The 27,003-nt window shown below is 43.9% G+C and overlaps 1 protein-coding gene across 4 annotated transcripts in view; it reads left to right on the top strand.

Moving 5' to 3' along the window:
- The first annotated feature begins 1,958 nt into the window (after positions 1-1,958).
- The window catches only part of fgfr1a (fibroblast growth factor receptor 1a), a 44,251-nt gene continuing 19,206 nt past the window's right edge, over positions 1,959-27,003 (top strand). For 2 of the 4 annotated variants that reach the window (XM_071353202.1, XM_071353200.1), the window contains exons 1-2: positions 1,959-2,615; positions 19,138-19,318. In XM_071353202.1, coding sequence (XP_071209303.1) covers positions 19,231-19,318 — 88 coding nt within the window. In that variant the 5' untranslated portion in view covers positions 1,959-2,615; positions 19,138-19,230. The remainder of the gene's footprint in view (positions 2,616-19,137; positions 19,319-27,003) is intronic. The other 2 variants (XM_071353203.1, XM_071353201.1) reach the window with 1 other exon arrangement.

Below are 27,003 nucleotides of genomic sequence, written 5' to 3'. Positions count from 1 at the left end.
TTGCTCAGTTTGGCCGGGCAGCTAGCTCTAGGAAATGTTTTGGTGGGCCCAAACTTCTTCCATTTAAGAATAATAGAGGCCAGTGTGTTCTTGGGGACCTTCAATGCTGCAGAAATGTTTTGGTACCCTTCCCCAGATGTTTAGCCTCGACACAATCCTGTCTCGGTGCTCTATGGACAATTGCTTTGACCTCATGACTTGGTTTTTGCTCTGACATGCACTGTCACTGGACCTTATATAGACAGGTGTGTGCCTTTCCAAATAATATCCAATCAATTGAATTTACCACAGGTGGACTCCAATCAAGTTGAAGAAACATCTCAAGGATGATCAATGGAAACAGGATGCATCTGAGCTCAATTTCTAGTCTCATAGCAAAGGGTCCGAATACTTATGTTAATAAGGTATTTCTGATTTCAAATGTTTTATAAATTTGAAAAAAATATATAAAAAACTTTTTTTCCCCTTTGACATAGTGTGGTATTGTGTGTAGATTGATGAGGATGTTTCATTTATTTAATCAGTTTTAGAATAAGGCTGTAACGTACTGTTTAGTTCACGGTGGCCTGCTGCTGCTGACTATTAGTCAGTGAGCTGGCTGTTGCTGCGTGAGTGAGTAAGTGATTGGTGGGGTTGGCCGGAGGGCTGTATGTGTGTGGAGAGCACTGGTTAAGAGATGGCTGCAGCCGGCAGCTGAGTCACTTGCGCACTTCGTGATAACTTTTTACCAGTTGTACGTAGTCTATTTAGATTGTCATTATGGAGACATCTATTTCCAAACCTCTTCCCATAAAACATATGAACGTGCGCATCAAGAAATAACAGCGACAAAGAATTGGAAAACAACATTAGGTGCACTAGAGCGCTTTAGATAAATTCGCTCAGAGCTGGTTTAAAGTTAACTGCATTCTAATGTCTGCTTATGGAAAACCGTATCAAGTTAAGGGTTTTACGAATGCTCAATTTTTGGGTCTCTGGCGAGTGGACATTTGAAATGGATGTTATGGAACTCCCTCCTGTGCTTCTGTCATGGGGGGTGGGAAGTTCACAATGAAACTGACATTAAATGTGGAGAATGACACATTTGCATCTGTTGGCCATTAAGTAGTCTGTACATTTTATTTATGCCATTGAAGGCTACTGTAGCCTAACGTTACCATTTGATACAAAAAAATATGTTGAAATTATGATATCGCTGGAGTCATTGCAAATCAATTTGTGCCACTTGTGTAGCCTACCTGGAGCTGGCAAACGAATTTAATAAATAGCCTATAATTTAAGTTTATTGTTGTTGTAGCCTTGTGTTATTATGCAATTATTCATGGCCATGTTTAGTTAATTAATTGGAAGTTATGAATTGTGATCATGGTCACAGCTCCATCGCAAATGTATCATTCTCCATATTTATTGTCAGTATTATTGTGGACCCTGAAATTAGATGTAGGCCTATCGGGGGCTATAAACTACCTGCATCTAGCTCAGTAACCCATGGCAAAGTTGAATTACAATCATAAACCCAGATTTTATTCAGTAGCCTATGCTTGTTGAAATGACAAGTCAATTTCACAAATAGGTCATTTGTAAGGGTGTGTTGTGTTTTGGGGCGGCAGGTAGGCTAGTGGTTAGAGTGTTGGGTCAATAACCGGAAGGTTTCTGGATCGAATCCCCGAGCTGACAAGATACAAAATCTTTCATTCTCCCCCTGAACAAGGCAGTTAACCAGGTAGGCCGTCATTGTAAATAAGAACTTGTTCTTAACTGACTTGCCTAGTTAAATAAAGGTAAAAAAAAAAATTGTAATTAACATCTGGCACATAGTAGTATCAATGGCGCTGTCCGTGCTAAAATAGGTTTTTTGGGCACTATAGTCCTCTATGGGTACGCTACAGCGGTGTTGCGGATGGGATGGCAGGGGGAGCCAGGTTTCTTCAATCCGAGTGATGCGAAAAGGCATTTGCTATGCGATGCTAGGGGGGAAGGCTTCCACGAGTCCGGAATCTCGTTGTCTATGCAGTCATTTGACCCGGGGTGGTGAGGAGAAGCCTGAGTCGAGAGAAGTTAGATAGGCATGAGCGCACAATTATTATTATTTTTAATACATTTACCCTCTGGTCTTTCGGACAGCAAAATCATAGTAAAGGAATATTTGAGCCTGTTTGACTTTTTCTTAGTGAGTAAATGGATTTATGAAAAACGACGAACGGATCTTCTATCGATTCTAAAATCTATTAGAACTGGAGTAGGGGAGATTTGTGACAAAAGTACAACTAGATGTAATCATATTTTATTGTAGCCGATGTAGGCCTATGCTAAATGTTTTCCTCTTTCTACGTAGCTACTGACATTTTGAGTTCTATGATCTGGGATTGGGGCACGCTTTTCTCAGGAGCGATTTTTCTTTTGATGCCTTGCGGATTTTCTTTTATTTTGGGCAAGTAGGGTAAACGTGGGTAAAGGCAAATATCTTCTAAAAGTTTCCTTTTAATATTGGAGCGTCTTTACGGGCTAAAGTTAACGACGTTGGATATAAAAGCTTTTGTAAAGTTCTAACATCAAATCTCGCACTCTGAGTACGACATTTTTCTACGCTGGCTGTTTCGTCGACCCTCAAGAAGGTAGGTTTTTTCAAGGTGGGAATTGGGATCATTACTTAAGGCTACATGTTCGGCACAGAGCGTGCGGTTAGAATAACTTTTAGGGAGGTATCTATTATGATTTAGATCAGTATCAGGTATCCACATTTTGACAGATACACACAGGTCTCAGCAAGGACATTTTGTTAGTGTTTTTTATAGTCTGTAGTAGCACTAGTCCCCCCTCCTATATGGAGGCTTTAGAGGGCATGTGTTTCTAGTTTGGAAACAAACCCTGACACTAATGACGTGACTAGAGCTTTTCTTTTCTCCTTTTTCACAGATTTAAGAATTTTGTTTTCCCTCCTGTGAAGTCGGTTGACAATTTATTAACATTTGGTGGTAGTTTTGTATTTTAATTTGTTTTTCATGTGCTTAATTGGTTGGGAAGAGTGGGGGGCAATTAAGTTGCCATCTGTGGACGCTCAGTCACCACTGCTAACACTTAGAGAGATAACATTAAAGTTGTCAGTATTTGTTGGAATTTATTGTGACTTTCTTGCTTGATCTCTTCAATTAGCCCACGCATAAGCTTACATTAAGATTCAAATTACCCTAGGTCAGTGTGACATGCAAAATGTAAATACATTTGGCATAGGGTTGTGCATCGGTTTGCATTTTAAATCAAGAAATGTTAGGGCATGGTGGCTATGCAATGTATTTTACTCTGTTTTCTTTACAATGTTTGATTTGATCATTGTTTGTCATTCCCAAGCTTTACCAGAGATATTCTATAGCCTTTTCCTCCCTCACCTGTGTTACTGACAAATTACAATTACAAGTCGGTGCTTGTTTTGACATAAAACACTTTTGCGCAAGAATTTGCTTGAGTGCATCTTCAAAATAGCCAATCATCTGAAATGAATATCTGAAGAACAGTTTTAGTTTCCTTAGCATGGTTCATTTACACCAGCGAGATTGGAAGTAGGTGCCCTTACCTTTAAAAAATGAGGGTGTCATACTTTAAAGGTAGATGGGTCACCTTTTGCTTTAGAAGAGATAAGACTAAGGGGTTCACCACGCCCCTGCTCTCTCTATATATAGCACATCACTTATTTTCTCTGCAACATTTCCAGTGGAGTCATGAAGTCATCACCCATCCTAACATCCCCAATCTTTTCAAGAGGGAAGAATCCTGATTTACTCCAGCCAAATCACTACACCATCATAGTCCATCTCCCTCAGATTCAGCATCTTTGGATAGTTTTTAGGGAAAGGTGCTTCAGTACTCCAGAGGTGTTCTGTTAAACAAAAACAAGAAAACTATAAACGGGTTTTCGAGAATGAGCTCAGTCAAAAATGACATGCAGTAGCAAGAATGCACATGTTGAATGTACACAACAAAAGTGTTTAGTGCGAAACAAACATTTACATTTAGCATACGCTCTTATCCAGAGCCACTTACAAACATGCTCTCAAATGCATATTGATTGAATTAGGCTTTCTTGCTGTACAAGAACACTGCTTAGAGGTTTCAGTTACAGGTTTTGATTTCGGCCCCTCAGTTGTCAATCCCAGGTAGGGGTGCATACTTACTGGGAGAATAGCATATACAATGCGAACAGGTGACCGTGCTGTTTGCCGATTAATCCTTACTTGTGACTCTTCTTGAAAACAACTGACTGAGATCTACCATCTCTTGCTATGTGAATTAAGGTAAAGGATAATGTCCATGACGCTCCATCTGGGTATCATCCTTGTAGCCTATGTGTTGCAAGAAAAATGTCTCCCATCACTTTCTGTAGTACAGGTACACCTCAGTGAAACTCACTACGTGAAATCATCTGTCCGCCCCTAAAGCCCGCTTTGCCAATTTTAGTGTTGCGGATGCTGCCTTTCTTTGGAAGCAGGTTAAGAATGGATAGCGTCAATGCACCCTAAAATGTTACTTCGAAGTTGGTTTGAAATGAGAGGGAGAGGATGGATGGTTGAGCTAAGAGGCATTCCCTTAAGGAGTTCACCATGAAAACAGTTGTTCTGTTGAGCTGTAGGAAAGGAAGTTAAGAGTTTTCCTGCCCTCTAATTTACCGAGTTGCTGGGTTGGCACATCATTATTGTTGCTTGCTGTTGATGTGGAAAGTTGTGGCGTTAAATAACTTATCAAGATTTTCTCGAATGTAGATTATGTATAATTTACACTGAGTTTACAAAACATTAAGAACACTGACTAGGTGAATACAGGGGAAAGCTATGATCCCTTATTGATGTCACTTGTTAAATCCACTTCAATCAGTGTAGATCAAGGGGAGGAGACAGGTTAAAGAAGGATTTTTAATACTATTTGCCAGAGTCACACTCGACCTGTCACAACTCTCCTTCCCTGGCAATAGAGAACAGTAAAACTCCAGCCAACACGTTTAAAAAGGTCAACGGTGACGCCAAATCTCCCAGTATACCCTTCAACCACTTCCTAAATTCCTCCACAAGGCAGTGGTGACCAATTTGTGAAGGGCATTGTGGGTTTGCTATTTATTTTTCTATTGAGACATTGATTGAGACATGGATTATGTATGTGTGCCACTCAGAGGGTGAATGGGCAAGACAAAATATTTAAGTGCCTTTTGAATGGGGTATGGTAGTGTTTCTAATGTTTGGTTTACTCCGTGTATGTGAAAAAATAGACTGAAGTTACACATCTTTTGAAATGGAGATCAGCTACAATACAATAATGAGTGTGCATAATAACTAAAAATAGTTGTACACTTGGGAGAATTCGAAGGACCTAACAAATCTGACTGTTGCCGTCATGTGAAAGCATCATAACTGGGTGGAATTGACAAATTTAAGAAGGTAAGTGAACTGGCATTGTGGTTCCAGGACAACAACCTCTCCCTCAACATCAGCAAAACAAAGGAGTTGATTGTTGACTACAGGAAGCAGAGGAGGGAATACGCCCTGGTCCATATCAACGGGACTGCAGTTGAGAAAGTCCACATCACCGAGGATTTGACATGGACCAACAACACCACCACTCTTGTCGTGAGTGGCTGAAGAAATTTGTCATGCCAGCCACGTCCTCTCCAAATACTACTACTGCACCATCGAGAGTGTCCTGACCAGTTGCATCACAGCCTGGTACGGGAATTGCTCTGTCCATGACCGCAAGGCTCTCCAGCAGGTGGTGAAGAAGGTTCAGTATATCACTGTGGTCGTGTTCCCACCCATCCAGGACATCTACACAAAATGGTGCCTGAGGAAGCCCAATAGCATCATCAAGGACCCCACACACCCCATCCACAAGCTGTTCACTCCCTTACTGTTGGGTTGAACTGAGCACCTGCACTGACTCCCTGCACCTTAGCACACACACGCACCTAGACATACAGTGCCTTCAGAAAGTATTCACACCCCTTGACTTTTTCCACATTTTGTTGTGTTACAGCCTGCATTTTAAATGGGTTAAATATAGATTTTGTGTCACTGGCCTACACACAATACCCCATAATGTCAAAATGGAATTCTGATTTGACAAATTAATACAAAATGAAAAGCTGAAATTTCTTGAGTCAATAAATATTCAACACCTTTTGTTATGGCAAGCCTAAATAAGTTCAAGAGTAAAAATGAGCTTAAGTCCCAATAAGTTGCATGGACTCACTCTGTATGCAATAGTGTTTAACATGACTTTTTTAGTCACTACCACCTCTTTGTACCCCAAGCATACATTTATCTGTAAGCCCCTCAGTTGAGCAGTGAATTTCAAACACAGATTCAACCACAAAGACCAGGGAGGTTTTCCTCGCAAAGAAGAGCACCTATTGGTAGATAGGTAAAACAAACAAAGAAAATGCAGACATTGAATATCCCTTTGAGCAAGGTGAATTATTAATTACACTTTGGATGGTGTATCAATACACCCAGTCACTACAAAGATACAGGCGTCTTTCCTAACTCAGTTGACAGAGGAAGGAAACCGCTCAGGGATTTAACCATGAGGCCAATGGTGACTTTAAAACAGTTACGGAGTTTAATGGATGTAATAAGAGAACTGAGGATGGATCTATAACATTGTATTTACTCCACAATACTAACCTAAGTGAAAAAAGGAAGCCTGTAAGGAATACAAATATTCCAAAACATGCATCCTGTTTGCATTAAGGCACTAAAGTAAAACTGCAATATAAACGGGCAAATAAATTATCTTTGTCCTGAATACAAGGCATTATGTTTGGAAATCCAAATTCAGCAACACATCACTGAGTACCACATTCATATTTTCAAGCATGGTGGTGGCTGCATCATGTTATGGGTATGCTTTAGCCAGCAACATAACACCCTACATCCCTCTGAAGCTAAGCAGGGTTGGTCCCTGGATGGGAGACCAGATGCTGCTGGAAGTGGTGTTGGAGGGCCATTAGGAGGCACTCTTTCCTCTGGTCTAAAAAATAAATAATTATCCCAATTCCCCAGGGCAGTGATTGGGGGCATTGCTCTATATAAGGTGCCGCCTTTCGGATGGGACGTTAAACTGGTGTCCTGACTATCTGTGGTAGCTAAAGATCGCATGGCACTTATTGTAAGAGTAGGGTTGTTAACTCCCGTGTCCTGGCTAAATTCTCAATCTGACCCTCATACCATCATGGCCACCTAATCATCCCCAGTTTCCATTTGGCTTATTCATCCCCCCTCCTCTCCCCTGTAACTATTCCCCAGGTCATTGCTGTAAATGAGAATGTGTTCTCATTCAACTCACCTGGTAAAATAAGGGTATAAAAGTAATCGGCAAGGACTAGGGAGGGATTTGGGATAAAACAGAATAGAGCTAAGCACAGGCAAAATCCTAGAGGAAAATTTGTTTCTGTCTGCTTTCCAAAAGACACTGGTAGACAAATTCACCTTTCAGCATGACAATAACCTAAAACACATGGTCAAATCTACACTGGAGTTACTTACCAATGAGTATATTGAATGTTCCTGAGTGGCCTAGTTAGTTTTGACCTAAATCGATATGAAAATCTATGGAAAGACTTAAAAATGGCTGTCTAGCAGTGATCGACAACCAACTTGACAGAGCTTAAAGAATTTTCTAAAGAATAATGTGCAACTATTGTACAATCCAGGTGTGAAAAGCTCTTAGAAATGTACCCAGAAAGACTCACAGCTGTAAGCTGTAACGGCGGTCCTCCTCCTCTTCTACCGAAAAGGAGGAGTAGTGAGGGAACCAAGGCGCAGCGGGTTGTGAACACATTATATTTATTAAAGACAAGACAAAAACGAACTATACTTGATAATGATACAAAATAACAAAACGAAAGTAGACAGACCTGAACGACGAACATACATAAACACGAGAACGCACGAACAGGGAAAAATAGCCTACATGAAATGAACAAACCGAAACAGTCCCGTATGGTGCGACAAACACTGACACAGGAGACAACCACCCACAAACAAACCTTGTGAACAGCCTACCTAAATATGACTCTCAATTAGAGGAACGCCAAACACCTGCCTCCAATTGAGAGCCATACCAGGCAACCCTAAACCAACATAGAAACAGACAACATAGAATGCCCACCCAAACTCACGTCCTGACCAACTAACACACAAAACTAAACAGAAAACAGGTCAGGAACGTGACATAACCCCCCCCTCAAGATGCGTACTCCGAACGCATCACCAAAAAGTCCAGGGGAGGGTCTGGGTGGGCATCTGACCACGGTGGTGGCTTAGGCTCCGGGCGTGGTTCCCACCCCACCATAATCAATCCCCGCTTCCGTATCCTCCCCACAATGACCACCCTCCAAATAACCCCACCTAAATTTAGGGGCAACACCAGAATCAAGGACAGCTCTGGGACAAGGTAGCTCAGGACATAGGGATAGCTCAGGACAGAGGGATAGCTTAGGAGAGAGAGGTAGCTCAGGATAAAGAGGTAGCTCAGGATAGAGGGGCAGCTCCGGACTGAAGGGCAGCTCCGGACAGAGAGACAGCTCTGGACTGAGGGGCAGTTCTGAATTACTAGCCGCTTCTGGCTGAGGGACAGCTCATGGCTGACTGACGGCTCTGGACGCTCATGGCAGGCTGACGGCTCTGGACGCTCATGGCAGGCTGACGGCTCTGGACGCTCATGGCAGGCTGACGGCTCTGGACGCTCATGGCAGGCTGACGGCTCTGGACGCTCATGGCAGGCTGACGGCTCTGGACGCTCATGGCTCTCTGACGGCTCTGGACGCTCATGGCTCTCTGACGGCTCTGGCTGCTCATGGCTCTCTGACGGCTCTGGCTGCTCATGGCTCTCTGACGGCTCTGGCTGCTCATGGCTCTCTGACGGCTCTGGCTGCTCATGGCTCTCTGACGGCTCTGGCTGCTCATGGCAGGCTGACGGCTCTGGACGCTCATGGCAGGCTGACGGCTCTGGACGCTCATGGCAGGCTGACGGCTCTGGACGCTCATGGCTCTCTGACGGCTCTGGCTGCTCATGGCTCGCTGACGGCTCTGGCTGCTCATGGCTCGCTGGCGGCTCTGGCAGATCCTGTCTGGCTGGCGGCTCTGGCAGATCCTGTCTGGCTGGCGGCTCTGGCAGATCCTGTCTGGCTGGCGGCTCTGGCAGATCCTGTCTGGTTGGCGGCTCTGGCAGATCCTGTCTGGTTGGCGGCTCTGGCAGACCCTGTCTGACGGACGGCTCTAGCGGCTCCTGTCTGGCGGGCGGCTCTAGCGGCTCCTGTCTGGCGGACGGCTCTGTAGGCTCATGGCAGACGGGCGGCTTTGCAGGCTCATGGCAGACGGGCGGCTTTGCAGGCTCATTGCAGACGGGCGGCTTTGCAGGCTCATTGCAGACGGGCGGCTCAGACGGCGCTGGGGAGACGGATGGCTCAGATGGCGCTGGGGAGACGGATGGCTCAGATGGCGCTGGGGAGACGGATGGCTCAGATGGCGCTGGGGAGACGGATGGCTCAGATGGCGCTGGGTAGACGGATGGCTCTGGCCGGATAAGGCGCACTGTAGACCTGGTGCGTGGTGCCGGAACTGGAGGCACCGGGCTAAGGACACGCACCTTCATACTAGTGCGGGAAGCAGGGACAGGGCACACTGTACTCTCAAAGCCCACTCTATACCTGGTGCGTGGTACCGGCACTGGAGGCACCGGGCTGAGGGCACGCACCTCAGGACTAGTACGGGGAGAAGTGACAGTGTGTACAGGACTTAGGAGACGCACAGGTGGCTTAGTGCGTGGGGCCGGAACTGGAGGCACCGAACTGGATACACGCACTACAGGGAGAGTGCGTAGAGGAGGAACAGGGCTCTGGAAATGCACTGGTAGCCTAGTGCGTAGTGTAGGCACTGTAGGTACTAGGCTGGGGCGGGGAGGTGGCGCCGGAAATACCGGACCGTGCAGGCGTACTGGCTCTCTTGAGCATTGAGCCTGCCCAACCTTACCTGGTTGAATGCTCCCGGTCGCCCGCCCAGTGCGGGGAGGTGGAATAACCCGCACCGGGCTGTGTAGGCGAACCGGGGAAACCATGCGTAAGGCAGGTGCCATGTATGCCGGCCCGAGGAGACGCACTGGAGACCAGACGCGTTGAGCCGGCCTCATGACACCTGGCTCAATGCCCAATCTAGCCCTACCAGTGCGGGGAGGTGGAATAACCCGCACCGGGCTATGCACACGTACAGGAGACACCGTGCGCTCTACTGCGTAACACGGTGTCTGCCCGTACTCCCGCTCTCCACGGTTAGCCTGGGAAGTGGGCGCAGGTCTCCTACCTGCCCTTGGCCCACAACCCCTTAGCCCCCCCCCAAGAAATTTTTGGGAGTTACTCACGGGCTTTTCGGGCTTCCGTGCAAGACGCGTCCCCTCATAACGCCGGTTCCCTTCTCCGGTTGCCTCTGTTCTCCTCAGTGCCTCCACCTGTTCCCATGGGAGGCGATCCCTTCCAGCCAGGATCTCCTCCCATGTGTAGCAACCTTTACCGTCCAATACATCGTCCCAAGTCCATTCCTCCTTCTTGCGCTGTCCCTTACTCCGTTTACACCGCTGCTTGGCTCTGGATTGGTGGGTGGTTCTGTAACGGCGGTCCTCCTCCTCTTCTACCGAAAAGGAGGAGTAGTGAGGGAACCAAGGCGCAGCGGGTTGTGAACACATTATATTTATTAAAGACAAGACAAAAACGAACTATACTTGATAATGATACAAAATAACAAAACGAAAGTAGACAGACCTGAACGACGAACATACATAAACACGAGAACGCACGAACAGGGAAAAATAGCCTACATGAAATGAACAAACCGAAACAGTCCCGTATGGTGCGACAAACACTGACACAGGAGACAACCACCCACAAACAAACCTTGTGAACAGCCTACCTAAATATGACTCTCAATTAGAGGAACGCCAAACACCTGCCTCCAATTGAGAGCCATACCAGGCAACCCTAAACCAACATAGAAACAGACAACATAGAATGCCCACCCAAACTCACGTCCTGACCAACTAACACACAAAACTAAACAGAAAACAGGTCAGGAACGTGACATAAGCGCTGCCAAGGTGATTCAGGGGTTTGACTCAGGGGTTTGAATACTTATGTAAATGGGATATTTCTGTCTTAAATTGTCAATAAATGCGTAAAGGTTTCTAGCATGTTTTAATTTTGTCATTATGGGGTGTTGTGTGTAGATGGGTGAGAAAATATATTTAATAAATTTTGAATTCAGGCTGTAACAAGATAATGTGGAATAAGTCAAGGAGTATGCATACTTTCTGAAGACACTCATACATGCTACACACACATTACAATGCATTATTGCAACCACTTGAAAGGAATTCCTCTCCTCCCTCTGCAACTTTGTTGTCCACCTACCGTCCCATTTCCTGGTCGATCAAGGAAGTGGTTAATAAAAATTGGCGCATTATTTCACAGCGACCCCAGTTTTGGTAAAGCGTTTGAAACCGTCCTGAGGTTTTTCCTATAAAAGACCCTCAAATTTAAAGAATTGCTTAAGGTCAGATTTGCCCCCACAAAAAAGCATAGCATTTCATGTCTATCATTCTAGGTGGCAATTTCCCTTGTCACAACTACGTTCACTGTTATGCCATGATCAGAGGGAGCTCTCTTATCCATTCTATTCGGGTGACAGGATAAAGGTTTGAGGTTGAATAACCTGTAACATGAAATATGTTGTATATCTCCTTAAGTGTTCCTCTAACTGAATGGCACAGCAGTCTTTTTACGGGCTCCTGACCAATTGTGCTATTTTGTGTTGTTTTTTCCCCGCTGATCTTACCTTTTTATGTACATAAAAAGTTCCCGCCATCGTTTCCTATGACTGTAAAGAGCTTCTGGACATCAACAGTGATCACTATCCTCAATTTGGATGAAGATTTCTACTTCAGTGAGTCGGAAGCGAAGAACAAACTGCTCATCCAGGACCAGGCCCAAATCCCTGACACTCAATTAAAAAGGCGTTATAGAGTCCGGCGTGCGGGATACCTGACGATACCTGAAACCGCCTCTAGCCTCCGTTCCATTGACGAATGTGCAGTCACTAGAGAATAAACTAGACGAGCGCCGTTTGAGACTATCCTATCAACGTGATCTGAAGAACTGTAATATCCGGTGTTATTCATGGCTGAACATGGAAAACATATACACAGCTGTTTTTCTATACATCGGCAGGACAGAACGGCAGATTCAGGTAAGGTTGGGGGGGGGGGGGGGGGTGTTTCATTGTTAACAGCTAGTGCTCGATCTCTAATATTAATGAAGTTTCGAGTTTCTGCTCCAATCAGGAGAATACCTCTTGATAAGCTGTAGACAGTACTATTTACTTAGTGGTCTATTTGCCACCATAAACTGATGATGGCACTAAGACCGCCCTCAACAAGCTGTATAGCGCCATAAGCAAACAAGAAAATGCTAACCCAGAGGCGGCGCTCCTAGTGGCCGGTAATTCTAATGTAGGAAAACTGAAATCCGTTTGACCTATTTTCTACCAGCATGTCACCTGTGCAACTAGAGGCGAAAAACTGTAGATCACTACTCCACGCATAGAGATGCATACGAATCTCTCCCTCGCCCTCCATTTGGTAAATCTGACCATAACTCTATCCCCCTGATTCCTGCTTAAAAACTCAAACCGGAAGTTTGTCTCTGTGCCTAAGAATGCCAAGGTAACATGTCTAAATGACTATCACCCCTTAGAGCTCACATCTGTAGCCATGAAATGCTTTCAAAGGCTGATCATGGCTCACATCAACACCATCATCCCAGACAGCCTGGATCCACTTCAATTTGCATATCGCCCCAACAGATCCAGAGATGACGCAATCTCTATTGTACTCCACACTGCCCTTTCCCACCTGGACAAAAGGAACACCTACTTGAGAATGCTGTTCATTGACTACAGCTCAGTGTTCAACACCGTAGTGCCCTCCAAGCTCATCACTAAGCTAAGGACCCTGGGATTAAACACCTCCCTCTGCAACTGAATCCAAGACTTCTTTACGGCCCATCCCCAGGTGGTAAGGGTAGGCAACAACACATACGCCATGCTAACCCTCAACACGGGGGCCTCTCAGATGGGCATACTTAGTCCCCTCTTGTACTCATTGTTCACCCACGACTACGTGGCCGTGCATGACTCCAATACCATCATTAAGTTTGCAGACGACACAACGGTGGTCGGCCTGATCGACGATGAGATGGCCTACAGGAAGGAGGTCAGAAACCTGGCAGGAGTGGTGCCAGGACAACAACCTCTCCCTCAATGTCAGCAAGACAAAGGAGCTGATTGTGGACTACAGAAAATGGAGGGCCGAGCACGCCCCCGTTCACATCGACAGTGCTGTAGTGGAGCGGGTCGAGAGCTTCAAGTTCCTCTGTGTCTACATCACTAAGGACCTATCATGGTCCAAACACACCAACACAGTCATGAAGAGGGCAAGACTATGCCTCTTCCCCCTCAGGAGGCTGAAAATATTTGTCATGGGCCCTCAGATCCTCAAAGTTCTGCTACATCACCGTTTGGTATGGCAACTGGTTGACATCTAACTGCAAGGCGCTCCCTGCCATCCAGGACCTCTATACCAGGCGGTGTCAGAGGAAGGCCCTAAAACTGTTCAGACTCCAGCCACCCAATTCATGGGCTGTTCTCTCTGCTACTTCACGGCAAGTGGTACTGGAGGGTTTAGTCTGGCATCCAAAAGGCTCCTGAACAGCTTCTACCCCCAAGCCATTAGACTGCTGAACAGTTAATCAAATGGTTACCCGGACTATTTGCGTTGAACTCCTTTTTTTGCATTGACTCTTTTTTTGAACTGGCTCTATGCACATTCTCCAGACTCTACCCACACACTCACATATACTAAACCAACATACACACGCTCACACACACATATGCTCAAACACAAAACACACACATGCATATCGACGCCACACACACTCTCACATACAGTACCAGTCAGAAGTTTGGACACAGCTACTCATTCCAGGGTTTTTGTTTATTTTTTACTATATGTGAAATTAGACATATTTAGTCATGTAGTAACCAAAAAAGTGTTAAACAAATCAAAATATATTTGACATTCTTCAAAGTAGCCATCCTCTGCCTTAATGACAGCTTTGCACGCTATTGGCATTCTCTCAAACAGCTTCATGAGGTAGTCACCTGGAATGCATTTCAATTAACAGGAGTGCCTTGTTAAAAGTTCATTTGTGGAATTTCTTTCCTTAATGCGTTTGAGCCAATCAGTTGTGTTGTGACAAGGTAGGGGTGGTATACAGAAGATAGCCCTATTTGGTAAAACACCAAATCTGTATTATGGCAAGAACAGCTCAAATAAGCAAAGAGAAATGACAGTCCATCATTACTTTTAAGACATGAAGGTCAGTCAATACGGAATATTTCAAGAACTTTGAGTGCACCCGCAAAAACCATCAACGGCTATGATGAAACTGGCTTTCATGAGGACCGCCACAGGAAAGGAAGACCCAGAGTTAATAACTCCATTAGAGTTAACTGCACCCAAATAAATGCTTCAGAGTTCAAGACACATCTCAACATCAACTGTTCAGAGGAGACTGCGTGAATCAGGCCTTCATGGTCAAATTGCTGCAAAGAAACCACTACTAAAGGACACCAATATGAAGAAGAGACTTGCTTGGGCCAAGAAACACGAGCAATTGACATTAGACCGGTGGAAATCTGTCCTTTTTGTTCTGATGAGTCCAAATTTGAGATTTTGGTTCCAACCGCCGTGTGTTTATGAGACACAGATTAGATGAATGGATGATCTCTGCATGTGTGGTTCCCACCCTGAAGCATGGTGGTGTGATGGTGTTGGGGTGCTTTGCTGGTGACACTGTCTGTGATTTATTTAGAATTCTAGGAAAATTTTATCAGCATGGCTACCACAGCATTCTGCAGCGATACACCATCCCATCTGGTTTAAGCGTAGTGGGACTATCATTTGTTTTTCAACATGACAATGACCCAACACACCTCCAGGTTGTGTAAGGGCTATTAGACCAAGAAGGAGAGTGTTGGGGTGCTGCATCAGATGACCTGGCCTCCACAATCACCTGACCTCAACCCAGTTGAGATGGTTTTGGACGAGTTGGACCGCAGAGCGAAGCCAACAAGTGCGATTATTCTACAATTTAGAAAATAGTAAAAAATTAAGAAAACCCTTGAATCAGTAGGTGTGTCCAAACTTTTGACTGGTACTGTCCATGTTGACACACTTACACACTTTTCACATACGCTGCTGCTACTCTGTCTATCCTGATTGTTCAGTCACTTTTACCCCTACCTACATGTGCCTATTACCTCAACTGCCTCGTACCGCTGCACATTGACTCAGTACCGGTAATCCTTGTATATAACGTTGTTATTTTATTGTGTTACTATTTCCTTTAAAAAAAATCCATTGTTGGGCAATGGCTCGTAAGTAAGCATTTCACTAAAGTTGATACCTGTTGTATTCGTGGCATGTGACAAATACATTTGATTTGATCTATTTTTATTATGTGGGTAAGACCAAACGGGAACTGAAGACAAGGATTTTTTGAGCATAAGAGCTCCATTTGCAACCTCGCATTTCAATAGCCATAATCATGAACTAAGTGCCTTGCGTTCTATGGGCATTGAAATTTCAAAGATGCCATGTAGGGGAGGAGATTGGGATAAATTACTTCTCCAAAGAGAGACATATTGGTTGGACCACTTGGGCAATCTTGCCCCAGCAGGTCTCAATGAGTTATGTTCCTTTTCTTGTTTTTGTGGAAGGCTATAAATTTGTAGGCCAAATATACCCTCCTATAGGCTTTAACATCATAATGTACTGTATGTATGTATATATATTTATTCATGTTTCCCCCACAACTCCCTCTGCTGGGATCTCTTGATTGGGGTAATACTGACATTGTGAATCTATAATTATGCCCACCTGTGTGTGGCCTGTATTGTTGTCGTAACATTGCCTCCTATGCATGCTGAAGACGGGCTCATACCCAAAACATTTGTGCGGCAATACAAATATGTTTAGTTAAGTTTATTAAGTGCTCTCCTATTGTTTATTTTGTTCTTCATGTACATACGACTAATAAAAGTTCAACTTGAACCCCCATGTAGAGAAGCTTGGTGAATCTGCACAGTAGACTGGCGCTGGGAGTGGAGAAATTAGTGGGGTTGGACTACAGAATCAAACGGAGAGCTAAGGAATTTCATGCATGGATGGATGGATACAGTGAACAGTAATTACGGGGCCATGCTTGGGCTTATACCCTGTCTCTGCATGTTTGGGTGGGAAGGAAAAGAAATGCACCATAACTTTTCATTGTCAATGTGAAGGCAGAGCATTCTGATTTCTTAACTTCACGTTTTATCTTCTCAGATTTCTGTCTCTCTATAAAAGTGTTGTTTTTGCAGAACTCAACTCTCTTGTGTAAACTTCATTGCTCATTGATCCACCAGCTCATCTCTGTCTCAACTAGTTTGGCGCAGTGGATTCAGTGTGATCGTAAATTCAGTGGAGGCTATGTGACACGATGAGCAGTGACCCACCACAGCTATTGTTTGGGAGAAAATGTTTTTGTTTACTTGGATGAATGTCTGCTTACTTTCAGTGTAATTGCAGCCTTAGGGTCCCATTTCAAGGACCCATAAAAACAATGTTGGTGTCAACTGTCAGAGGCTACATCTTTTGTAACATCCATGAGATGAGGATATTTTTACACAGGTCAAGCGTTGCTGCAGACTCACAATGCATAATATGTCAATGACTGTTATTCTCCTTAGTTGTAGGAAATGCTGAGAATAAATTAATTTCATGTCTTGTTCCTATTTTGTGTGCTTTTCTCAAAATGTCTTGTCAGGTCCCAGAAAAGACTAGCTGACCACAACCTAGGCCTGAACACTTTGTCCATGTCAATTATCCCTTTTTATGTGAACTTAAAAATAACCGTCAAAGGTGATGGGTTTTTCTGATTTACGTAATATTCAGAAAACATTCACCACTCACCATTAGTGTGTGTCTTGTGCGGTATGTTTTTAGCATAGGCCTACAGTAAAAACACAGGTTGCACTTGACAAACTTGGAAGTGGGCCGTTGCATCATATTTCACTCCCCGAAGACCCCATTTGTTCCTTCATCATGAAACGTTGTGTAGTGGTCGCGCTCGGGGAACGTGGTTGGCTGTGTGGACTTCTGTCTGGCAGCTGAAGTGGATACTTGGAGCCTGACCAGGCACTGACTCACTGCTTACGGGCCTGTGATGACCAAACTCCTTTATCCCCCGGGACCCTCTGATCCAACTCAGCTGCCGGAACACTGGGCCATTCTTGGAAAGTGAAATAGAATTTCTTTAGATGACAGTACAAGGAACATGTTTAAGTGGAGAACACTTATGAAGACCATCAGAATTGACTGAACATTATTCCTCTGTCGAGTCATGGGGATGACCTGACCTCCACTGGATGTTTCCCATAGATACTTTTCTGATTTGCTTGGATCTGTAGAATCTGTATCACACCAACCTGCTTTTCCATAAGTGAACTATGTAGACTGTCACCACATGCACTGACACATCCTATATCTCCTCACGTTTATTGCTGATTCATTCTAGAGATTATTCATATTTCCATATGTCTTTTAATGCTTGATACTTTGGACAAACTGTAAGTTTATTGTGTATAGCCTACTTCATGAATGTTTTAATGCAACAGTTAGGCTAGTTCTCAGAAGCCTGCACCCTACAACAAACATTTGTTTCACACCACTTGACAGGCATGAGAACAAATGGGGGTTGGGGCCAAAACCAACTGTTAGGTGATAGATCTGTAAGTGTGGAAACTACGTCTTGGCTGCCTCTCTACAGGGGTATCACATAACAACCCTGAGTTTTGGGGTCCTTTAACAAATTCCTAAAGGGGGATTATGGGAATTAGGGGCAAGTGTTAATCTCCCTGGCCAGATGCTGCAGGGTGATGGGGCGAGCAGATGTGCATGTGAGGGTCACCCACAGCAGCGTGCCTATTTACAACACGTCCTCAGCTTCATTATGCCATCGACAGCCATGGGGGAGCAATACTCTCAATGCTCTTGGATTACCCATCCCCCCTGTCCCGTGACATTAGCTCTGCCTGCCCAGTTATCTATCGCCTTTCATGAATCCCTATAGGAATTCACCTTTTGTTTCCTCTTCATTCTTAATTGTATCGTCCTTGTTGTATCTTGGCAAGAAGATGACTAACACTCATTGTTGCCTTTTTTTTTAGAACACGCTTATTTAAAGTTACTGGTTGTGAAAGTTTTTTTTTTTAGATACTGTTGCATAGAAATACCTTTTGTTAAAATAACCTTTTTCCTCTGTGTAATTAGAGACTAGCTGTATGGGTTTGACAGTGAAACATTTGAATCTCGCCTCCCAGGGTTTGTATGTAGTAATACTATTATGTACAGACCATGAAAATGTATCATGCCTCTTTGTTTCTTTTGTTCTTACTTGTTTAGAACTACGTAATACAATTTCACTTGTTTGTTTTGTAATACCTGAACAATCTGATGCATGCTTTGTTTGTATTTTCTTATCACACTGGGATTATCTGCATTTACAGAAAATGCAAACCACCAAGCTCATTTGAAATTCAAAATCATACTGTCCAAAAATAGATTTTTATCAAATCAAACTTTATTTGCCACATACAACAGGTGTATTATACCTTACCAGGAAATGCTTACTTACAAGACCTTAACCAACAATGCAGTTCCAAAAAATTCTAACACAATTTTTAAATCTGCTGTACTTAATTCTCAATTGTGCAGTGTTAGTCTTTACATAAATAATGAGTGAGTTTGACATGAAATGCAATAGATCCCTTGTGATAAATCCGTCTGAGTGTTTCAGCACAGCTCAGCATCTACTCTTCCTCCGCACGCTAACTCTCAAAGCTCTCGTTTTATGCAAGGCACTCAACAAAGGCTCATAACTTCGCATTTGTGTTTGACATGCCTCATTTGTGAGCACAGTTTCACCTTGTGGTGTTTTTGTTCCTCCAGGTTGGCACAGTGAATGGCTCAGTGCTGATTCCCCAGAGGTCCCGATGGCATTCCATTCACAGAGCAATCAACAGCTGTAGCGGCCCTCACAGGATGTTGGCGGTGCGGAGTACGCTGGTGGTTCTGGCCTTGCTTCCCCACATTTTACCATCCCAGGCCCGGCCTGCCATCCCCGATGAAGGTAAGGCTCCTGCCTGGCCTCTTTTAAAATATACACATATATGGCGCCAGTCGATCACCTAAATGTATGTCTTCTTGTGTGTCACATTTCTCTTCATCATGTTTTCTAGTCAAAATGAACCACAATATATTTACTGGCTCTTATCCCAGACCCTTTTGAAATGGGTCATATGCTGGTCTTTTTTATTATTAATTTACATCCGTAGATGGATTTAGAGATGAGATGACGTAGTTATTTTATTTTACAAGCACTCCATTTTACCAGTAATTCTTTAATTCCTCTGGTCTCTGTAGCTGTGCAAAAATCTGGAGACTTTTCCAGTGTTTGAAGTTTTTCTCTTTGTAGTCTGTGTAGCCCCCTCCCATTTCCCTGTATTTGATGTAATGTAGGGAGCCCAACTGGATCTAACTCGACAGGGCTGCATTTGTAACCCTGGAGACATTTCGCTGTATGCTCTCAGTATCTACTCTTTTATATTCTTGTAAAGCTCAGATAGCTAACTTCTAAGTTGCCTTTTCAGCTGAAAAAAATGGAATAGAGTCACTGAAATAGAATCCTGAAAAATGTTTATTTGGGCTGAATTCCAATAGTGTAATGGCTGCCTGGACTTGTGGGTGGATAGTTTTGGGTGTTTACACTCTGGAATCGGAAGTAGAGTGCTGCAAATGGAATATAATAAAGCCCAGCATTATAATTAGAGTAATTACGAAAGAGGGTCTTTTTTTGGGCAGTAAGCCTTAAAATAAAACTAGGCAGAGCTGTGTTTATCCCAACACTGAGACAGGGAGGGAGTAAATACCTCCCATCTGTAGCCTCAGGCCCAGGCAGCTACACTACATAGCTAGCAATTCCTGCTCCTTTCCTCTCCTCCTTTGTTATGAAAATGTTTTTTTTTTTGTCACAGAGGGAAGAGTTAACTGCCAGAGAAACTATAAATGAGCTGTACAACTTAAATTTTTTTTTTTTATTTAAGGTTGGAACCATTGGAGACCTTTCTAAGCCAAAGAGATATGGTTTTTAAGAAAACAGTGTATTTTCTTACAGCTAGAATGAGAGAGACTGGAGGATATATGTGACCGCTCGATTCGGTCTTAGGTAGCAACATTTGAAATTGTGTTTTTTACATTGGATAAAAGTAGAGACTAAGAGCTAGAAAATTGTATATCATACACTACAGTTGAGGAACAATGTGAAAGTAATTCTGCTGTGAAAGTTGATCAACTTTTGAGAAAATGGCCCTTGAATGTTTTGGTACACGTACTGTAGAGCTCTTCTTTGTCTACACCCATTCAGCATAGTTCACACCCTCTTAAGCTTTAGCCCCACCCATCTCTTTTAATTAACCTCTCTAGAGTACGTGGGACGGTAGCGTCTCACCTCTTCAACAGCCAGTGAAACTGCAGGGCCCCAAATTCAAAACAACAGAAATCCCATAATTAAAATTCCTCAAACATACATGTATTTTACACCATTTTAAAGATACGCTTGTTGTAAATCCAGCCACAGTGTCCAATTTTCAAAAAGGCTTCACGACGAAAGCAAACCAAACAATTATGTTAGGTGAGTGCCTATTCACAGAATAACACAGCCATTTTTCCAGCCAAAGAGAGGATTCACAAAAAGCAGAAATATATATAAAATTAATCACTAACCTTTGATGATCTTCATCAGATGACACTCATAGGACTTCATGTTACACAATACATGTATGTTTTGTTCGGTAAAGTTCATATTTATATCCAAAAATCTGAGTTTACATTGGCGCGTTACGTTCAGAAGTTCCAAAACATCCGGTGATTTTGCAGAGAGCCACATCAATTTACAGGAATACTCATAATAAACATTGCTAAAAGATACAACTGTTATGCATGTTATGCATAATCTGAGGTCGGCGCTCAGAGCCCAATCAAGACAAAAATATATCCGCCATATTGTGCAGTCAACAGAAGTCAGAAATAACATTATAAACATTCACTTACCTTTGATGATCTTCATCAGAATGCACTCCCATGAATCCAAGTTCCACAAGAAATGTTTGTTTTGTTCGATAATGTCCATCATTTATGTCCAAATTCCTCCTTGTTGTTCTAGCGTTCAGTACACTTTCCAAAAAACTCACGACGCGCGTTCAAGTCCAGCGGAAAGTACGGACGAAAAGTTAAAAAAGTTATATTACAGTCTGTAAAAACATGACAAACGAAGTATTGAATCAATCTTTAGGATGTTTTTAACATAATTCTTCAATGTTCCAACCGGAGAATTCCTTTGTCTTCAGAAGTGCGATGGAACAGAGCTCGCTCTCACATGAACGCGCATGGTCAGCGCATGTTCAGGTCATGGTAGACCTTACTCAATCCCCTCTCATTCGGCCCCACTAAACAGTAGAGGCATCAGACAAGGTTCTAACGACTGTTGACATCTAGTGGAAGCCTTAGGAAGTGCAACATTACCAATATCCCACTGTATCTTCAATAGGAGCTGAGTTGAAAATCGACCAACCTCTGATTTCCCACTTCCTGGTTGGATTTCTTCTCAGGTTTTTGCCTGCCATATGAGTTCTGTTATACTCACATACATCATTCAAACCGTTTTAGAAACTTCAGAGTGTTTTCTATCCAAATCAAATGCGCTTTAACTTAAATGTTTAAAATCTGAAAATGTAGCTAGATAGATGCTCTTACCCGTACACATGGATGCACGCTTCTCCTTCTCTGTCACGGATGCCCTTATTTTTGTATTTATTTAACTAGGCAAGTCAGTTAAGAACAAATTCTTATTTACAATGATGGCCTACCCCGGCCAAACCCTCCCCTAACCCGGACGACGCTGGGCCAATTGTGCGCCGCCCTATGGGACTCCCGAACACGGCCAGTTATGATACAGCCTGGGATCGAACCAGGGTCTGTTATAACGCCTCTAGCACTTAGATGCAGGGCTTTAGACCGCTGCACCACTCGGGAGTCATTACAATGTAATCCAGAGATGGGTGTTTTATACAACAGCCTTCTGTGTGTTCTCTTTTCGACTCCACCCGCATATCAAATGCCAGAATTTTCTCCACCTCCTTAGCTATCCTACTCTGCTTCGACCAGGCATTCCACTGATTTCAAAACTGTCCTCCAGAAAGTGTAGAAGAACACTTTTGCAGATATTTGTGATATCTTTCAAAAAAGCTATGTTAGAAAGGATTACCTACACATACTGAGCAGCCCTTCAGTTACACACTGAAGCGTTCTACGTGGCAGACCAATCGCAACTCCTCTCTCGGCATGTCCAACCCATCATTATCTCTGCCAATCATTGCTAGCTGGAAGGTTCCAGTCTTTTCCCGTGGCTAAACCAACTAGGCTCGTCACGTAACAATTGTATTCATATTTACAGATGGCATACAAGTTGGTTATTTAGTTCACATGTTCCAGAAGGCATTTCTGCCAAAAAACGTGTTTTGATTAAAAGAAAGTTAAGTTTACGTTCAAATGCCTCTCGTGTGAAGTAGTGACGCTTGACATACGCCTAGTTTCCTGAAACAAGTCACATATTGCCAGTGGGGTGGGGAGCATGATGCATTGTCTTTCTCCAAACAGTTTTCATACCCAAATGGTCAGGTACTATCTAGGGCCCCTTCTGCATTTCCTCCAGTCCTTTCCCTGTGCTCTCCCGCTGGGGGACTGATCGCTTCAGCTGTCCACAAACCATCACGGTAGAAGCATTTGGTCACGTTCTTTTTGCACATGGGTGGGAAACAAAATAGCTTATGTGGAAATTGTCATGTTTTTAGGCCTCAGGACAGGAGGACAGCACAGTCAAAAGATTCCACTGGGAAACAATATATAATTCTAGGGAGGGCCTTTTAATCCCAATCCTTCTCACAGACAAACAAGCCACAAACAAATACTCAAGCCTCCACATGTTCATAACACTCAAGATAGTGAGTGCGCTAAGATAACTTACTTGAAAATACAAAGAGAAATACTCGTTTGCCTGTGCTTAGCTCTATTACATTTACCCCCCCCAATAAAAACCAAGCATACCCATAACATGATGCAGCCACCACCATGCTTGAAAATATGAAGAGTGGTACTCAGTGATGTGTTCTGTTGGATTTTCCCCAAATACACTACATGGCCAAACGTGTATGGACACCCCTTCAAATTAGTGAATTTGGCTATTTCAGCCAAACACGTTGCTGACTTGTATATAAAATCGAGCACAAGGCCATGCAATCTCCATAGACAAACATTAAGCAGTAGACTGTCTGGTACTGACGAGCTCAGTGACTTTCAATATGGCACCAAAATAGGATGCCACCTTTCCAACAAGTCAGTTCGTGAAACCTCTGCTCTGCTAGAGCTGCCCCGGTCAACTGTAAGTTATGTTATTGTGAAGTGGAAATGTCTAGAAGCAACAACGGCTCAGCCGTGAAGTGGTAGGCTACACAAGCTCACAGAACAGCACCGCTAAGTGTAAAAATCGTCTGTCCTTGGTTGCAACACTCACTACCGAGTTCCAAACTGCCTCTGGAAGCAACGTCAGCACAATAACTGTTCGTCAGGAGCTTCATGAAATGGGTTTCCATGGACAAGCAGCTGCACACAAGCCTAAGATCCAAGAGTTGGCTGGAGTGGTGTGAAGCTCGCCGCCATTGGACTCTGAAGCAGTAGAAACGCTTTCTCTGGAGTGATGAATCACGTTTCACCATCTGGCAGTCCGACTGACGAATCTGGGATTGGCAGATGCCAGGAGAATGCTACCTGCCCAAATGCATAGTGCCAACTGTAAAATTTGGTCTGGGGCTGTTTTTCATAGTTTTAGGCTATGCCTCTTAGTTTCAGTGAAGGGAAAATGTAATGCTACAGCAAGTCCCCGCAGCAATGTTCCAACATCTAGTGGAAGCCTTCCCAGAAGAGTGGAGGCTGTTATAGCAGCAAAGGGCGGACCAACTCCATATTAATGCCCATGACTTTGGAATGAGATGTTTGACGAGCATGTGTCCACATACTTTTGGCAATGTAGTGTATGACGCTTTGTATTCATGACATAAAGTTAATTTCCTATTTTTTCAGTTTTACTTAAGTTACTTGTTGCAAACAGGATACATGTTTTTGGAATATTTTTATCCTGTGCAGGCTTCCTTGTTTTCACTCTGTCATTTAGGTTAGTATTATGGAGTAACTACGATGTTGTTGATCCATCCTCAGTTTTCTCTTATCGCAGCCATTAAACTCTAACTGTTTTAAAGTCACCATTGGCCTCATGGTGAAATCCCTGAGCAGTTTCCTTCCTCTCCGGCAACTGCGTTAGGAAGGACGCCTATATATCTTTTAGCGCCTGGGTGTATTGATACACCATTTTGTTGTTTTTACACATCTACCAATAGGTGCCCTTCTTTGCGAGACATTGGAAAACTTCCCAGGTCTTTGTGGTTGAATCTGTTTGAAATTCACTGCTCGACTGAAGGACCTTACAATTATCTGTATGTGTCGGGTACAGAGATGAGTCATTCAAAATGTTAAACACTATTATTGCACATAGTGAGTCCATGTAACTTATTATGCGACTCGATAAGCACATTTTTACTTCTGAACTTATTTATGCTTGCCATTAAACGGGGTTGAATAATTATTGACTCAAGACATTCCAGCTTTTCATTTTTTATTAATTTGTAAAAAAGTATAAACATAATTCCACTTAGACATTATGGGGTATTGTGTGTAGGCCAGTGACACAACCTCAATTAGCTCCTTTTTAAATTCAGGCTTTAACACAACAAAATGTGGAAAAAGTAAAGTGGTGTGAATACTTTCTGAAGGCACTGTATACAGAGAGAGAGGTTAAAGGCACTGTATACAGAGAGCGGGGTTAAAGGCACTGTATACAGAGAGCGGGGTTAAAGGCACTGTATACAGAGAGCGGGGTTAAAGGCACTGTATACAGAGAGCGGGGTTAAAGGCACTGTATACAGACAGCGGTGTTAAAGGCACTGTATACAGACAGCGGGGTTAAAGGCACTGTATACAGAGAGCGGGGTTAAAGGCACTGTATACAGAGAGCGGGGTTAAAGGCACTGTATACAGACAGCGGGGTTAAAGGCACTGTATACAGACAGCGGGGTTAAAGGCACTGTATACAGAGAGCGGGGTTAAAGGCACTGTATACAGAGAGCGGGGTTAAAGGCACTGTATACAGAGAGCGGGGTTAAAGGCACTGTATACAGACAGCGGGGCTAAAGGCACTGTATACAGAGAGCGGGGTTAAAGGCACTGTATACAGAGAGCGGGGTTAAAGGCACTGTATACAGAGAGCGGGGCTAAAGGCACTGTATACAGAGAGCGGGGCTAAAGGCACTGTATACAGAGAGCGGGGTTAAAGGCACTGTATACAGACAGCGGTGTTAAAGGCACTGTATACAGACAGCGGGGTTAAAGGCACTGTATACAGAGAGCGGGGTTAAAGGCACTGTATACAGAGAGCGGGGTTAAAGGCACTGTATACAGACAGCGGGGCTAAAGGCACTGTATACAGAGAGCGGGGTTAAAGGCACTGTATACAGAGAGCGGGGTTAAAGGCACTGTATACAGAGAGCGGGGCTAAAGGCACTGTATACAGAGAGCTGGGCTAAAGGTACTGTATACAGAGAGCGGGGTTAAAGGCACTGTATACAGAGAGCGGGGTTAAAGGCACTGTATACAGAGAGCGGGGTTAAAGGCACTGTATACAGAGAGCGGGGTTAAAGGCACTGTATACAGAGAGCGGGGTTAAAGGCACTGTATACAGAGAGCGGGGTTAAAGGCACTGTATACAGAGAGCGGGGTTAAAGGCACTGTATACAGAGAGCGGGGTTAAAGGCACTGTATACAGAGAGCGCGGTTAAAGGCACTGTATACAGAGAGCGGGGCTAAAGGCACTGTATACAGAGAGCGGGGTTAAAGGCACTGTATACAGAGAGCGGGGTAAAGGCACTGTATACAGAGAGCGGGGCTAACGGCACTGTATACAGAGAGCGGGGCTAACGGCACTGTATACAGAGAGCGGGGCTAACGGCACTGTATACAGAGAGCGGGGCTAAAGGCACTGTATACAGAGAGCGGGGTTAAAGGCACTGTATACAGAGAGCGGGGTTAAAGGCACTGTATACAGAGAGCGGGGCTAACGGCACTGTATACAGACAGCGGGGTTAACGGCACTGTATACAGACAGCGGGGTTAACGGCACTGTATACAGACAGCGGGGTTAAAGGCACTGTATACAGAGAGCGGGGTTAAAGGCACTGTATACAGAGAGCGGGGTTAAAGGCACTGTATACAGAGAGCGGGGTTAAAGGCACTGTATACAGAGAGCGGGGTTAAAGGCACTATATACAGACAGTGGGGTTAACGGCACTATACCTGCTGAACATCAGGGATATTATGGTGCTAATGAAGTAGACATCAGGGGTTCAGATGGAAATGTTGGCCATTGAAAAACTTTAAGCAAAGGTTATCCCATTAATGTAAACTTTTGGGTTTGCTAATAGACCCTGTGTTCTCACTTCCTGCTATTCCTGTCTGCTATTACACTCCGGCAGGAAATCCCAACAGTCATTCACATGGCATATTGCTTCCTATCTGGAAGCCAGCACAGGTTCTATAGACTGCCGCCTATATGTTCCGTTTTTGGATTCAGTCCTGCGCTCATAGACTCATTTA

This window comes from Salvelinus alpinus, chromosome 19 (genome assembly GCF_045679555.1).
Source record: "Salvelinus alpinus chromosome 19, SLU_Salpinus.1, whole genome shotgun sequence".
Lineage (NCBI taxonomy): Eukaryota > Metazoa > Chordata > Actinopteri > Salmoniformes > Salmonidae > Salvelinus > Salvelinus alpinus.
This window is presented reverse-complemented; position numbering and strand designations above follow the sequence as displayed.